Raw genomic sequence first — 16,324 nt, forward strand, 5'->3', positions numbered from 1 at the left:
GCAAGCCAAGTAGGACAATCGGAGCAGAACGCGTAAAAGACTTCCAAGCAAGTAAGCACAGCTAACAAAATAGATTCAACATTTCTCTGCCTGCTTTTAACCAAACAACGAATATTACTGGTATTATATTCATCTCACGTTGTTAACAGCCCTGCAAACGAAGTATGGGACGCATTTAAGACCATCAATGTCCAATTATATAATAGTATTAATTATCGTTTTGTTTTCTCTTATGAAATCAACTTTGACATTTAAAGCAATAAAAACACGTTTTGTTTCATTTCTAGTGAATTATTTTCAAAATATGAGACATGTCGGCTACAGTCACAGATCATAGCAAGTATTTCTGCCCTGACAAACCACAGTACTTTAAGAAGTCAAAAGGTTTAATCCATTTAGTTATTTTGCACAATTTAACGCATTTTTTAATGTAATATATTAATATTGTCCCTTATCTTTATTTAGGCATGAGAGCTAACTTCTTTCGATTATAGATTGGTTGAATGTTGAATAAATAAAATGCAAAATGTGTCCTGCTTCTAGCTTTTACAACCTGATTATAATTTTTATTTTTTTTATATTTTTTTTTAGCTTTTCTTGGTTTTATATAAATGTAAACGAAATATTTATGAATTTATGAAAAACCGGGAAACAGATCAATCAGGGATAATCAGTTATCAGTAATAGCAGAAGCAGTAACAGAAGTTTACATTTCATGGTACTTCCTGTCCGTTTCCAGGCGCTGCTCCAGTTCCAGAGTTTTCAGGGAGCCCTGCTGAATCCAGCTCCACGTCTTCCCTCCTCCCTTCCCCCTGAGGTCACCCAGCGTGGAGGACAGGAAGCAGTTGTACAGTGCAGATCTGTTGGTGGGGATCTCTGTCTGAGATCACAGCAGCTGACCTGCAGACAGCAGCAGCACCATGAGCAGCAGAGCGTGTCAGAGGGTCCTGCAGGGGCTGCAGACGGCTGCGTCTCCTCCTGCCGCCTCCTCAGGCAGCTGGATCATGTCCTCCTCCTCCTCCTCCTTCTCCTCTTTCTCCTATTCCTCCTCCTGCTGCAGACTTCAGGTTGGGCCCAGGTCTGAACCCTGCAGGCGCCTGTCAGCGTCCAGCCGGGGAACCATGAATGTGTTCAACAGGGAGATGAAGAAGAGGCAGAAGAACTGGGCAGCTTGTCAGCAGGACAGCCACCAGTATGACTACCTCAGGGACGAGGTGAGAGGAGGCGGGACAGCGGGGCCTCCACAGCGGGGCCCCTGACCTCCAGAGGAGCTGTTTCTGGTCCTTCTGTGTCTCTTCATGTTCATTTCAGGCCTCTTTTTCAACACTCGTGTCTGAATCTAATTCTCATCGTTTTGTGTCTTTGTCTGGTTGTTTTGCAGCTTGTAGTCGCGTTTTTGTGTCTCATTATGTTCATTTTACGTCTCTTTTCCAACACTTTGAACACTTTTGTGGTTTGTTTGCATGTCTTTCTGTTTTGTGTCTCTGTGTGCTCGTTTCGGACCTTTTCATGCTGCTTTTGTGTCTCTTTGTCACTTTTTTTTTTTTTGTCTCTGTGTGGTACTGTTGCATCTCTCCAGTCCTTTTTCGTGTGTAAATGTTTTTCCAGCGTCTCTTGTTCGTCACTTCCTGCTCGTTGTGACTTTCTTTGTGTTGTTTGAAGTCATTTTGTGTCTCCTCTTGCGGTCCTCTCTTCTGACTCAGTGCGACTCAGTCAACAGTGAGATGAACCACAGGACACATCAGAGGCTGCATGTTTGTTTCTATTGTTTTGGTGGAATTTCTCCCAAAAACGTGTCAGATATTAAAGGACATAAAAAATTAAGAATTGACTTGAATTCTACTGATAATCTACTGATAAACCAGCCGCTCAGTGACGGTTCACTTCTTTTTCTTCTGTTGGTTTGCAGGTGGGCAGTCGAGTGGGTGATCGAGTTTACGACATCGCCAGGTGGGTTCATGAGGACGCGGCTCGACCGGTGCTCCTGAAACAAGGATTATCGAAATCTCTGGTCCTTTTGATGACCAATAGAAAAAGTCCTTTTTGATAAAGTATTATTAATCCATCTTTACTGTTTGTCTATCAGGACATCTGCAGGTCTTAGGAAGGCTTTAACTGCCCTGAATTCACTCTCCTCAATATAAGAGGAGTTAAAAAGTCTTAAATTTAATTGACAAACATCTTAAATCTTGTATTTACAGACAATAATGTCTTCATTGATCGTGAACTGTTTATCTATCATTAGTCCATATCATTATTTACATTTTATGGACATAATTTATTTTGGAATCCCACAAATTTCTAAACTGACCGTTTATGAATTCAATTTGATGATTTTATAACTGAAAAATTAAAAGATGAAATTCAGAACGTTACAGAGGAGCAGCAACGACAACAGGACGTCCCCGTTTGACATATTTCCTCTTTCTTCTTGTCTTCGCAGGACGTTTCCTCTGGCGCTGGACATCGGTGGTGGGAAAAGTCACATCGCAGAGCATTTAAGCAAGGTACAGTCTGTATGTGTGCACATTAACATGAAGACATAATCACACCAGCTGAGTTAAACATACAGCCTACAACAAACTAATGCCATAAATATACAAAAAAAGTTTGGATCAGGTTCTCGAGGAGAGCGTCCAAAAGAATAAAATTTTTCATTTAAAGTAATGTGGAGTAGCTTAATTAAAAGGGGAAAAACTACATCATTTCCTACTTTTGATAGCTAAAATGGATGAATGGTGAAATAATTACAAAGTTAAATAATGGACAGTTTAAAAGCTAAACGCAATGGTGAAATATTGTTTGAAGACAATGGATTTACTGCTTTAAAAAGTTAGAAAGTGTGAAATAATTAGTACAAAGTGAAATGTTAAATGTAAAACAGTGGATTAAATGTTTAGAAATGAGAAGTAATGGAGCAGTTGAATTAGTCAGATAAATGGTGGAACAACTAGTTTAATGTAGGCTAATTGATTAGCAGTTAAGTTAGCTAAATGTTGTCGATAAATGTTGAAACAAATAGTTTAATTTAATGGATTATCAGTTAAATTAGCTAAAAGTAACGATTAGATTAGTTATATTTAACAACCACTTTAAAATCAGCTGAAATAAACACGCATTGGGGTCAAAGTAGGATCTCATACAACACGTGTATGTTTTTGTATTGACTGTATTTAGATGTTGGTATCAGGTGTTTGTGTCTGATGAATGATGGGTGTAGTAAAGTGTGTGTCTGTGTGTGTTTCAGGATGTGGTGGAGCGTTTGTTCCTGACGGACGTCTCCCAGCAGAATCTGGTGAGATCTGAAGAACACAATAAATCCAACACATAAACACTTTATGGGAAGAAGATGGAGGCAGAATCTTCAGCCTTTATCGAATCATTTTTAATAGGTTTTTTTTTTTAGTTTTTTTTGGAGTTGGCTGATCAGAAGTATTTGTCTTTGCTGAATTCGGTTGCTGATGCGTGATGTTCATGTAAAATCAATTTCCCATTTGGTTTCCTCTCTGTAACCTTCAGAAGCAGAGACGACTGACTGAGATCCCGACTCAGCTCGTTCTGGCTGACGAGGAGTTTCTGCCATTCAAAGAAAACACCTTCGACCTGGTTATGAGCAGCCTGACGTGAGTGCAGCCGCCGTGTGATTGGAGATGTTTTCGTCTTCACTGAAGGTTGAAGTTGGACCTGAAGCTGCTTCTCTGACTTCTACCACACGATGGAGTCCTTCTTCTAAATCTGACAGAAGTCCTGTCGTAGTCGTTTTGTGTTTCCTTTTTGTTCCATCTCTCTGGTCTCGTTGCTTCTCGTTCATGTGGTCATGTTGTTAGTTTGTTAGCTGAAAGAAATTGATATTTTTGAATCTGATTATTTGGGTGCAGGTTTAAACAAATTCAATTCATTGTTTTGTTTGAAATTATTCCAGCACTAAACAATGTGATATACACAAAATAATTTGAGGCCATATTCTACCTTTTATTATTCATTTATAGTCAAGAAGGCAACGAAGGATTCATTTTTGTAGCAATTATTTGTGATTAGTCAGTTATTTAATCTATTGAAATAAGAAATAAAGTAAAAAATATAAATTCAACGCCTCTTTCTGTCTGTAGTTGCATTTGTAGCTCCTGGTTTTCAGGTTAGAAGACGTCGCTGTGTATCTAACTCACCTTTTGTTCTGTGCTTCCAGCCTGCACTGGATCAACGACCTGCCCGGAGTTCTCAAACAGGTGAGATCAAACGTTCACTAGGCTGCAGCTCCGCCCACTGTGGCACCGCCGTGAGAAGTCGACCGCAGGGCTGGCTCACCCGTTAACGGTCTGCGTCCTCCTCTCAGATCCACCGGGTGCTGAAGCCGGACGGCGTGTTCATCGGGGCGATGGTGGGCGGGGAGACGCTCTACGAGCTGCGATGTTCCCTCCAGCTGGCCGAGACCGAGAGGGAGGGAGGCTTCTCCCCCCACGTCTCCCCTTACACCGCCGTCACCGACCTGGGCAATCTGCTGGGCCAGGCGGGCTTCAACATGCTCACTGTGGTGAGAAAACACTCACACGATTTCTGATTGAAGTTCTGTCGATCAAACACAGTTAAAGTCAGAGCGGTCAACACAATGAAAATGAAACCTAAGAAGTCACGTACGATAGTCGATCAAAGAAATATGAGCCTGTAAGTACATGTGATGCACACGTAGCAGCAGGAAGCAATAACCTTTATGAGGAAGTATTCCAAGTGTCGTCTCTTGATCAACATCAGCAGCTGAGTTCCACGGTTCTGGGGCCACTGGTACGTGAGCACTGCAGCAGCTCAAAGATTATGACTAAACATTGACTCTGGTGGGACTCGAACCCACAACCTTTGAATCACTTCTTCAGTGTTTAGCTAGAAGTCCAACGCGCTATCCGTTGCGCCACAGAGCCACGTACCTGTAGGTAAACCCTGTTGCCATGGCGCCACAGTTCAGGTGGTTTGTGTTCTCTGGGTTTCAAAAGACGCAGCAACAGACAGAAAACTGAAACAAAGTGACAAAGAGGGAAGAAGAGCACACAGACTGAATGCAGCAGGGAGGGAAGGACAAGGAGGGACCAACAATCATACAAAGGACAGGAAATGAAAAAAAAAGAGAGACACAAGAGGTGAGTCATTTCAAAATGAAACTGGAAGCACAAAACCCAGACTGACCTGAAGACTACAAAGCAGAAAAGAAGTTCAAACCAGAACAGACGCCTCAGAAGGTCCCAGTAGAACTCAGTGTTGACAGTCTGACTCTGGGGGACGAATTCACGGTGACACAACGCCGCCAACGTCAAAGAAAACCCAGCTGGTGTCTCCTGACCTGACGTGCCTTCTTCGCTCTTGAAACCTGAACGTCACTCGGAACATCTCGCCGGCTCATCGCTTCATCGCCGTAGACTTTCTGAAGCATTTCAAGGGTCTCTGTTGACCATTTCCAAAGTTTGGCCCAAAATCTGATGTTTCTCTGCTCCAGTTTCAGGGCCACGGTGAAATCACTAATGTTCTCGTACTAGTGGTCACAAAAATGTATGGAACTCAGGTGCTGATGTTGATCAAGAGATGACAATTGGAATACTTCACTGTGCTGACTGTTCACGCGCAACAGGAACAGTCTGAGAATTTTTTCATCGACTCTCGTAAACCGTTTCCCTCTTTGTTGCAGGACATCGATGACGTTCAGGTTTACTATCCAGGAATCATGGAAGTCATGACTGATTTACAAGGTACAAATTCACAAATTCAGTCTGTAATTTCACTCTCATGGACGTACCCTGACCTGCTGGTGGCGCTGTAGATTAAAAAGAGAGGATTAGAAAAAGGAAGAAGTCCAGTCTGATATGTATCTGGAACTAAATGCTGGAGCCAACGATGGGTTATTTTAGCCATCTGTAAATCTGTGCAGTCTCTGTTGATCATCCTCATGTTGGGTTTTCAGGGATGGGTGAGAGTAACTGTGCCTGGAACCGGAGGTCGCTGCTGCACAGAGACACCATCTTAGCAGCAGCTGCTGTTTATAAAGGTGAGGCTTAAAGCAGTAAATTAGGGCTCTGAACTATTTGATTTTTCTTTTGAATATTGCGAAAATCACATAGTTAGAGGTGGGGCCAAAATCAAACTGTCTGACGTGGGGCCAAAAAATCTACAGTCAAAGGCAGGTCTGAAATCACACAGAAAGAGGCGGGACAAAAAAAATCTACAGTGAGTTGGGGGGACAAAATCATACGGTTAGAGGCGGGGTCAGAAATCACACAGTTAGAGGCGGGGTCAGAAATCACAGTTAGAGGCGGGGTCAGAAATCACAGTTAGAGGCGGGGTCAGAAACCACACAGTTAGAGGCGGGGTCAGAAATCACAGCGGGGACAAAACAGGTCATTCTGTTTTCCTTTCAGTCATCCATACCCTCAGGAACCTACCGGCAGAGTAATAGCAGCCGGATCATCCTGACATGTGCTGATATAAACTGACTCAGTAGTCCATTCAGGATTTATTTCTGACACTTCTGCTTTCCACAGCATTTCTTTTATTAAACCTGATTAGGAGCCTTTTATTCATCACGGTGACTCATCAGACTGAAACAGACCGTTCCTGTTTCTTAGAGACGAGATAGTCAGGCTGTGTTCACAATGTTGTACTGTTCCCATAAACGAGTTTTCTAAGATTTCTGTCTGTTGGAAATGTTTCAGAGATGTATGGGAACAAGGACGGGTCTGTCCCCGTCACCTTTGAGATCCTCTACATGATTGGCTGGAAGCCTCATGAGTCCCAGGTGAGAACACCTGATGCGGGTTCATCACAGCGCTGCTGGTGTGTTTCTGCACTGCAGCTCCATCTGTGCTGCGTTCACATCCTGTGGGAAGGAAGGAAGTTAATGATGGAGACTTTCTGAGGATGGTTGCTCTTCTTCTTCTTCTTCTTCTTCTTTTTCTTCTTGTTTCAGCAGATTCCAGATGTTTGAATAAATAAACAGAAACAAACGTTATTTACATTTCTTTAGAGAACATCAGAATACTCGGGAACTGTTCACTTAAAACACTGTTCATCAGTGGAGGTTTTTTGTGACTTGCAGTCAAAATTTCTTCATCGTTTAGCAGTTTTTCTAAAACTTTTAGTAGTTTGTGAATTTTTGTGAATTTGTTTTATTACATCATTTAGCAAAAATTGCCAGAATCCAGAAACTCATTTCTGCCAGTGAGATGAAAAAAACCCAGATCCTGTAAGTAATTATAATGAGAAGCTTTTAAGTGCTTATTTCCAGAAAGTTTGTCATTATTTCCAGATACTAATTCATTATTTTGAGAAGGTTTCTTATTATATTGACATACAGGATTTTTTTTTTTTTTTCCATCTCACTGGCGTAAACAGGCTTCCATAAATTCAAGAAATCTTTTTTAAAATTCGATTCCTGATTTTAGTGTTCTTTTTTTCTTTCAGGCCAAACCATTGAAGCGAGGCTCGGCCACTGCGTCGTTTGGAGATCTGTCGAAGGTCAGCCAGCCGACCAGCTCAGACAAGTCATAGAGTCACAGAGCAGCTGCAGATTGTACATAATATATTTAAATTCAACAAACTATGTTTTGTAGCCGAGTTAAACACTGTGATGAAATGTTAATCTCTGGAATAAAGTTGAGCAATGAAATATTGAGAATGTCATTTCCTTCGACAGGAAGCTTACTGTTAAAAATAGCCTTAAAAATAAAAGCACAAAGGAAGTCTGAAATCTTTTACTGCAACTCATGAAAAATGTGAGGCAAAAACAGAGGAGTTGTGTTTACATTTTTTGTAGAGTGTATGAGCTTTACCAAACAGTAAAGTGTGAATGTTAAAAGTGTGTGTGTGTGTGTGGGGGGGGGCGAAGACCCGCTGAGACAAAAAAGTCTGTCGTTAAATATTGCTTTATGTGACCGTTACATTTTCCATACGGGTGCATATTACACAACACGAGTTTCATTTACACTCCGCAGCATTTATTTCTCACAACTTCCTCTTATTGAAACGACACCAGTGTTCACGCAGACGTCTGCAGAGATGCAGCTTTATTTCTACTTTCTGTTGACGGGATGTTTCTGTCTCAACTCTGCTGGTGAGGAAATCTGATTTATCGGCATTTCATTTATAGATTTCAGGTTTCGTTCAGGCAGCTGCAAAGATGTAAAACTGATTCATTAATTTACTCTTTGTTTGTTCGGGCAGTAAAAGGAAAGTGATGAATAACTGTCAGTATTACCCTTTAACAGTGCTTATATGTATTATGTGATATTTTTTCCTCTAAATTTGGCTCTGAAATGAAATGAGACATTTTACTGATTGTTTGGTTCTACAAATCTTTTTCCCAAACAGTTGGGACACTGTGTAAAATGTAAATAAAAATGGAATGGGATGATTTGTAAATCATGTAAACTCATATCTAAGTAAAAATAAACCAAAGACAACATGTCAAAAGTTGTAACTGATAAATTTGATTGTTTTATTAAAAATATATGCTCATTTTGGATTTGATGGCAGCAACACGTCTCAAAATAGTTGGGACAGGGGCATGTGTATCTGTGTTGCATCACCTCTTCTTTTAAAGGCACACTGTGAACATTGAGGAAGTGAGGAGACCAGTTTCTGGAGTTTTGAAAGTGAAATGTTCCATTCTGGCCTGATATAAGATTTCAGCTGCTCAACAGTTCAGGGTCTCCTTTGTCGTATGTTTGGTTTCATGATGCTCCAAATGTTTTCAATGGGTGACAGGTCTGGACTGCAGGCAGGCCAGTTTATCACCTGGACTCTTCTACTACGGAGCCATGCTGTTGTAATACGTGCAGAATGTGGTTTGACATTGTTTTTTTAAATAAACAAGGCCTTCCCTGAAAGAGACGTTGTCTGGATGGCAGCATATGTTGCTCCAAAACCTCTATATATCATTCAGTATTAATGGTTCCTTCCCAGATGAATAAGTTACCCATGTCATGCTCACTAATGCATCCCTGTACCATCACAGATGCTGGCTTTTGAATTGTGCACTGATAACGAGGTGGATGGTCCCTCTCCTCTTTAGCCCGGAGGATGCGGTGTCCATGATTTCCAAAAATAATTACTTTTCTTTTTTTCTTTGACTTGTTTTTAGAAGTGTTCCTGAGCCCATGCAGTGATTTCCACGACATAATTATTTCTGTTTTTAATGCAGCACTTCCTGAGGGCCCGAAAATCACCACCATCCAATATTGGTTTTCAGCTTTGTCCCTTGTGAACAGAGATTTCTCCAGATTCTCTGAATATTTTAATGATATTATAAACTATAGATGATCAAGCTGGATGGTCCCTCTCCTGTTTAACCTGGAGGATGCAGCGTCGATGATTTCCAAAAAGAATCTAAAATTTGGATTCATCAGACCACAGGACAGTTTTCCACTTCACCTCAGTCCATCTTAAATGAGCTCGGGTCCAGAGAAGCCGGCGGTGTTTCTGGATCATATTTATATCTGGTTTCTTCTTTGCATGGTCGAGTTTTAACCTGCATTTGTGGATGCAGCGATGAACTGTGTTCACAGACGATGGTTTTCAGAAGTGTTCCTGAGCCCATGTAGTGATTTCCACTACAGAATCGCGTTTGTGACTCTTCTACTACAGAGCCATGTTGTTATAATACATAGATCCTTGCTTTCCGACCGATTTCTTCCTCTTTTCTTTACAGATGTCCCTAAACAGACCGTGCTGCAGAACACAGCCGCTACTCTCCCCTGTCCTCATGCGAAGGGAAACGTGTCCTGGACTCGCTACAGATCCAGTAAATTGGTGACTCTTGTCAGCATCATAAACGGCCTTGACCGCCAAACCGACAAACGCTTCAGTTCCCTGGCAGACAACGCCCTGTACATCAGTAACGTTGAAGTCTTGGACACCTCCATGTACATGTGCAACGGCAGACAGACGGTTTACCTGGAGGTGACCACAGACCCGAACATGGTTCCCAAAGCCCGGCCAGAGGACGAAGCAGGAGGAGAACATGTACTGGATTCAGACCAGAAGAAGCAGCAGTACTCAGACTTGTGGAAAGTCCCTGTTGGTGTGGTCATCGGTGCTTCTCTGGTGCTCTTCTCCATCCTCACCCTGAGATTCTGCTCCGCAAAGAGAGCAGGCAGGAACACAAGCGAGGACCGAACTGTACCCGAGGTGATTTACGAGGACATCAGAGACCTCGGCGAGCAGCTCAGGAGGGAATCGGGTGTCGAGAGTCCGTACAGCTGGTCGACGATCACTGAACCACCAAACACCTGCACACCTCTGGACGCTCACCTGTACAGCACCGTGAACAAAGTCAAAGCTGAAGGACATGAAGCCTGCGTGTACTTTCTCGCCCAGAATCCTCCTCAGTGAACAATCAACCTTTGACCTCTCACACAACGTCAACGTGGACGTCATTCAGACACACAGAGGCTAACAATTTAGCAAACAGGCGTCTAACGTAATGCAGGAAATGCAAAGGCACTGATTTTCATCAGTAACTGACTGACTGTTCATAATCTATAATTGTGAAAATTCCTCTCTTAAATCAAAGTAAACGTATTCAGACATTTTGCTTTTTTCTGAGCAGCTTTTCAAAATAAAAACACGTCGACTTTGATCAACAGAAACAGGAAGTCTCGAAAATCTTAATTTGGTGAATACAGCTAAATTTTTACGTAATCACTAAATAAAATAATTTTCCTGAAATGTATAATCAATTCATCGACTCCATCATTTTTGCTGTTGTTTTTATCTTATCTATTAAACAAAAATAATAAATAAAATAAATAACTGATCTGTCTTTAAATAATTTCACAAACTTCTTTTAACTGTCATCTTTTCTTCTGACTTTAATCCTTTATTCAAACGTTCTCCATTATTTTGATCTCACGATTGCGTGATGTCGATTTTCTTCAAATAAAGTTTAATTTGAAGAAAAAAAAAAAAGCTTTCGGATGTTCACGTGACTGACGGGTTGCCATGGCAGCGGCTCGTGTTTACGGGTGAACGTGCGGCTCAGTTCACGGTGTTCGGCTCTAACTCGGTTTTACCGTCGACTGTGTATAAAAAGTTCGGTTCTACCGCAAGGTTTCCCGCCGATTAACGATGGTGAGTAAACGTTTGTTTTCACTGGAAACTCGTTCACATAGTGGAGATCCGTTAGCATGTTAGCTTAGCATCAGTCGGATTCGGTCATCGGCTTCTAATGTTGATGTTGTTTTTTTTTGTTTTGTTTTGTTCAGCCGCCGAAGACGAAAAGCAAGAAGAGCGGGAAGGGGAAGTCTTCTTCGGTGGTGGACGGTCTGTCCACGGAGGAGATGTCCAAGGACCAGGTCAGAGCTGCTAACGTTAGCCCCGGAGCTAACAGAGAGAGAGAGAGAGAGAGAGAGAGAGAGTGTGTGTGTGTGTGTGTGTGTGTGTTTGGACCGGAACTCAGTCCGAGCTCGAAGCAGATCGATCAAAGCAGGTCTACTCTCACTGATTGACTGATTGATTTTCTTCTGTAAGTTATATATATATATTAAAAAATAAAAAAAGTTACAACTAATGAAATAATAATAAAGAAACATACACAAACGTTCATTACAGCCTGTAAGCTACAACTGTGTACTGTAGTCAAGGTGAACACCAGGGGTCAGAGGTCAGTCTGTGCTGTGGGCCGAAATTTTATATATCATCAGTGGAGTTCAAATGAGTGTGTAAACAACTGTGAACAGGTATGAACAGGCTCCATGTGACCTCGGTGTCTCTGCCCTGCAGCTGGAGGAGCACATCATTCGGCTGCGGGAGGAGCTGGACAGAGAGCGGGAGGAGAGGAGCTACTTCCAGCTGGAGAGGGACAGGATCCAGGCCTTCTGGGAGGTCTCCAAGAGGAGTGTGGAGGAGGCGAAGGCGGAGCTGAGGAACAGGGGCAGGGAGAGGGAGGAGGCCGAGGAGCGCCACCGGGTGGAGATCAGCGTGAGCTGCACGCACGTTCACCTCCTGCAGATGCACTCTGACCTTACAGATCGCTGTCTGACCTCTGACCTCTGACCGGTCCAGGTCTACAAGCAGAAGCTGAAGCACGTCCTGTCCGAGCACCACACCGCCGTCTCCGAGCTGAAGATGGACGCCATCGTCTCGTCCTCGCTAGTCCAGAACCGGCACACGGAGTCGGAGCTGGTGCTGCGCAGAGACGAGCAGCACCTGCAGGCCGACTTCAGGGACAAAAAGCTCCGCAGCCAGAACTGCATCCAGGAGCTCAAACTGGTGAGAAGCTCACAGACAGAAGTTCTTTATTCTGGACACTTTGTTTCTTCACCTGAGCGGCAACACGTCACCTGTTCACTCTCAACAGAAACACCAGGTGGAGCTGATGGAGCTGACCAAGGACTACGACCGCAGGACCCGAGGTAATGACGCTGTAGAGGGACTCAGCTGGACAGGTGGGGGACAGGAGTGAGCAGGTGGGGACAGATGTGAGCAGGAGTCAGCAGGTGTGAACAGGAGTGAGCAGGTGTGGACAGGAGTGAGCAGGAGTCAGCAGGTGTGGACAGGAGTGAGCAGGAGTCAGCAGGTGTGGACAGGAGTGAGCAGGTGTGGACAGATGCGGACAGGTGTTTTATAAACTGCTCCTGAACGCTGCCGGTGTTGCTGCCTCCTCAGAGTTCGAGGTCAGACATCAGCAGCAGATGCAGTCGATGATCGAGATGGAGGAGAAGAGGCGGCGGGCCGAAGTCATTGATCTGGAGGACCGGATGAAAAGTCGAGTGGTGACTCTGATCGAGCAGCATGAGCGATCCCTGCGAGGGGCGGAGGAGTACTACTCCGGTGTCCAGACCAAACTGCTGTCGGACCAGAAGCTGCTGAAGGTGAGACAGGAAACCATCAAACCCTCAGATGGAACTACGACGCTGTTAAGGAAAGAGTTGGGACGCTGTGTAAAATGTAAATAAAAACAGAACGGGATGATTTGTAAATCATGTAAACTCATATTTAACTAAAAATAAGACATTTTATTGTTTTATTAAAAATATGTGCTCATTTTGAATTTGATGGCAGCAACACATCTCGAAATAGTTGAGACAGGGTCATGTTTACCACTGTGTTGCATCACTTCTTCTTTGACAACACTCTGTAAACGTTTGGGAACTGAGGAGACCAGTTGCTGGAGTTTTGAAAGTGAAATTCAATTCAACATGAATAGTTCCTTCCCAGATATACAAGCTACCCATGTCACGTTCACTAATGCATCACTGTACCATCACGGACGGTAGCTTTTTAACTGTGCACTGATAACAAGCTGGATGGTCCCTCTCCTCTTTAGCCTGGAGGATGCAGCATTTCAAAATTTCAGATTTGGATTCATCAGACCACAGAACAGTTTTCCACTTCACCTCAGTCCATCTTAAATGAGCTCGGGTCCAGAGAAGCTGGCGGTGTTTCTGGATCATGTTTATATCTGGTTTCTTCTTTGCATGGTCGAGTTTTAACCTGCATGTGTGGATGCAGCGATGAACCGTGTTCACAGACGATGGTTTTCAGAAGTGTTCCTGAGCCCGTGTAGTGATTTCCACCAAAGCATTGTGTCTGTTTTTAATGCAGTGCCGCCTGAGGGCCTGATGATCAAGACAAATCTTTTTATGAACCGTAGATGATGAAATCCGCAAATTCTTTGTAATTTTACGTTGAGGAACATTATTCTTAAATTGTTGCACCGTTTGCCCACACAGTCTTTCAGAGTGAATTTAGAAATAATTTGTTGTTATTCACATTTTACACAGCTTTAGTCCCAGCTGCTGCTGCTGCAGACAGACTCTCCCTCCTGACATTAAATTCTTCAGGTCGTTTCTCACACCTGCCTGACTGTCTGCGGTTCGGCTCCCGTCTGATGTTCTGTCCGACAGGAGGAGCTCTCGGAGGCAAAGAAGCAGCAGGCGCGATCGGACAAAGAGCTTTCAGCCGCTCAGCAGGAGAACAGACGTCTGACGGAGGTTCTGCAGGACGCCGAGCAGAAGCTGCCCGAGCTGCACATAAAGCTGGAGGAACACGAGCGGGCCAAGGACAGGGCGGTGGTGCGTTCACTGCACATCAGTACACATCAGCAAACGTGGAGCATCATCGGCTCACCACAATCTGAAGAGCACCATTTGAAACCGAACGAAATCGTCCTTTACAGACACCAACATTTACCTGCTACTCTTATTTCAACAGCAACGAAAACACTTTAATGATTGGCAGTGTGATGACTTTGCTTCGAACCGCTGATGATGTTTGATGATGTGTCTGAAGGTGCGGCGAGCTCACGTGAAGCTCATTGAAAAGGAGCTGAGAGATCTGACCGTGGAGCACGAGCTGCTGCTGCAGGCCTTCGAGAAGGTAAACCGCCGCCTCCCTCTCCTTCCTCCCTGCGTCCGGCGGCAGTGAGCTGATGTCGCCGTGGTGTCGGCAGGTCGAGCGGGAGCGCGACGAGCTGCTGAAGAAGCAGATGGAGGCCATCCTGGACGTGCAGCAGAGGAGCAGCCTGAAGGAGGCGCTGCTGGAGAGGAAGCTGACCGCTCTGACAGAAACGCTGGAGAAGAAGGAAGTTCAGCTCTGTGCGGTGCTCTCCGCCTCCAACGTCGACCCAACGACCGGCAGCAGCGCCGCCAACAAGCTGGAGGTACGATTTCACATCCACCTGTAATGACCACAGACTGTATAGAGAAGTGTTCGTAGCTTCCAGCTCTGAAAAATGAGGCCAACGCAGAAGTGCCTGAAGCTGCAATACCACCGAGTGCCACTAGAGGTTGGCTCCAAAAAAAGCCTCTATAGACTCTCATTCAACTTCTCTCACGAAATACAAAGTCAAAAAAATGTCTCCACCAGTTATCTCGGTGTTGTTAGCTAAAGTCGCTCCTTCTTATTAGTTTTCTGGAGGTCCATCTGAAAATAATCAGTCATTAATTACAAAATAAGCTTCAAAAAGACTTGTTTTTGGGGGCGGGTCTGTTTGATTGACAGGCCTGTGGTGCAGTCGGGTTACAGCTATCGGTGGGCGGGACGTTTGTATCGTCAGGTTTCCAATCAGATCAGTCGGATTCACCACTCGCTCCTCTCCCAGCTCGTCCAAATATGGTCACTTCCTGCTCCAAACCACTCCTAACTAGCGAGATGGTGACGGACAGAATCTGAACTGAGGGCTTCATAACGTTCACAAACCAACGGGTGACGTCGCTGCTGGTTTGTGAACTCGAGACACAAAAAGATTTTAAACAACCTCAAAAACAGTCAAAACAACCTTTAAGGAGACCGAAAAAGACCAACATTATTCCATATTTTTGTAACAAATCGATAAATTAAATAAATAGTAATAAAAATCTGTCTATGACTGCGTGTCTCGTGCGTTGGGAGTTTTGACTCTGACGTCTCGGGTTCTGTTTCCACCGTCCTCTGAACCTGAAACCTGACCCGTCTGTTTAGGAGATCCTGAAGTCGAAGCAGCGCGCCATCGACGCCTTACAGAAGGACATGGCTCGGGAATGCGAGGTGAGTTGGACGGTGCTTGGCGCTGCACAGCTTTCCTGTCGCTGCAGCTCAGGTGCTGATGAGCTGCTGTTTGACCTGCAGGAGTACGACCAGCTGCTGCAAACCTGCACGGAGGGGCTGAAGGCTTTGGCCATCCCGCTGCACGACTTGCCCCTACGGCCCGCGGAGCAGATCCTGAACAGGCCGACCCAACAGCACTGACCTCCCGCAGGGGTCAGCGCTCACCCGCTGCACCCGAACTACGTCTCACCACCTAAGTTGTTGATTGAATCTTACATTTGAATGGGTAGTCAATAGGAATATTGATTTGTGTACTGCCAGAGTATAAAGTGTATAAACTGAGAATAGCTGTACTATTCATTTTTACAACCTGGCGAGCTGATGAAGACGACAAGAAAACATCTGAAAAAGAAAAAATTTGAACAAATAAACCTTCTGAGAGCTATTAATGGAACGTTTTACATGTTAAAAATAATTAAAGTCAAACTGATGCAGCTGTGAGCTGCAGGTATTCATCTGATGTAGCTGATCAGAAACACTGTTAAGAGTGACACACACACACACACACACACACACACACACACACACACACAGAGAGTACATTCTGTGGAGCCGTTAAAGAAGAAGTTTGACTCTTTGGTGAATGTGAGACTCCAGAAGTCCAACATCTGGTCTCCTGTAAATCCATTTTATTCCCTCAGGAGAGACTCAGGCTAACAGTTCCCCCCCGCTCCCAGTATTTGTGCTAAGCTAAGCTAAAGCTGCAGTTTCAGTGAGATGTAAAACTTTTCCTTCAAGCAGTCGGAGAGAAATCAGTCGA

The 16,324-nt window shown here is 44.0% G+C and overlaps 2 protein-coding genes and 1 non-coding gene across 4 annotated transcripts; 2 read left to right on the plus strand and 1 right to left on the minus strand.

The window, feature by feature from the left end:
- Positions 1-10: 10 nt before the first annotated feature.
- Positions 11-10,721, plus strand: ndufaf5 (NADH:ubiquinone oxidoreductase complex assembly factor 5). 2 transcript variants are annotated; one of them, XR_011179160.1, is made up of 13 exons: positions 11-51; positions 740-1,214; positions 1,910-1,950; positions 2,444-2,507; positions 3,248-3,295; positions 3,520-3,623; positions 4,187-4,226; positions 4,334-4,531; positions 5,672-5,732; positions 5,945-6,028; positions 6,693-6,775; positions 7,441-8,089; positions 9,686-10,721. XR_011179160.1 is itself a non-coding variant. In XM_069168076.1 (12 exons), exons 2-12 carry the CDS (start codon positions 921-923, stop codon positions 7,525-7,527), a joined length of 1,104 nt encoding a protein of 367 aa, XP_069024177.1. In that variant the 5' UTR covers positions 11-51; positions 740-920; the 3' UTR covers positions 7,528-8,809. The 2 variants fall into 2 exon arrangements, 1 of the variants encoding a protein (XP_069024177.1); XM_069168076.1 differs by lacking the exon at positions 9,686-10,721 and having other exon boundaries at positions 7,441-8,809.
- trnar-ucu (transfer RNA arginine (anticodon UCU)) lies at positions 4,822-4,913 on the minus strand. The gene is given in 2 exon segments: positions 4,822-4,857; positions 4,877-4,913. It is a non-coding gene; the product is annotated as a tRNA-Arg (tRNA).
- A 235-nt stretch (positions 10,722-10,956) lies between the features above and the next one.
- Positions 10,957-15,849, plus strand: gas8 (growth arrest-specific 8). The gene is made up of 11 exons (XM_069166886.1): positions 10,957-11,106; positions 11,241-11,330; positions 11,758-11,955; positions 12,040-12,246; positions 12,335-12,389; positions 12,643-12,848; positions 13,884-14,051; positions 14,269-14,355; positions 14,429-14,638; positions 15,439-15,504; positions 15,586-15,849. Exons 1-11 carry the CDS (start codon positions 11,104-11,106, stop codon positions 15,703-15,705), a joined length of 1,410 nt encoding a protein of 469 aa, XP_069022987.1. The 5' UTR covers positions 10,957-11,103; the 3' UTR covers positions 15,706-15,849.
- Positions 15,850-16,324: the final 475 nt, after the last annotated feature.

Source organism: Embiotoca jacksoni, unplaced genomic scaffold (assembly GCF_022577435.1).
Source record: "Embiotoca jacksoni isolate LCO1_2020_lvr unplaced genomic scaffold, fEmbJac1.0.p SCAF_4, whole genome shotgun sequence".
Taxonomy (NCBI): domain Eukaryota; kingdom Metazoa; phylum Chordata; class Actinopteri; family Embiotocidae; genus Embiotoca; species Embiotoca jacksoni.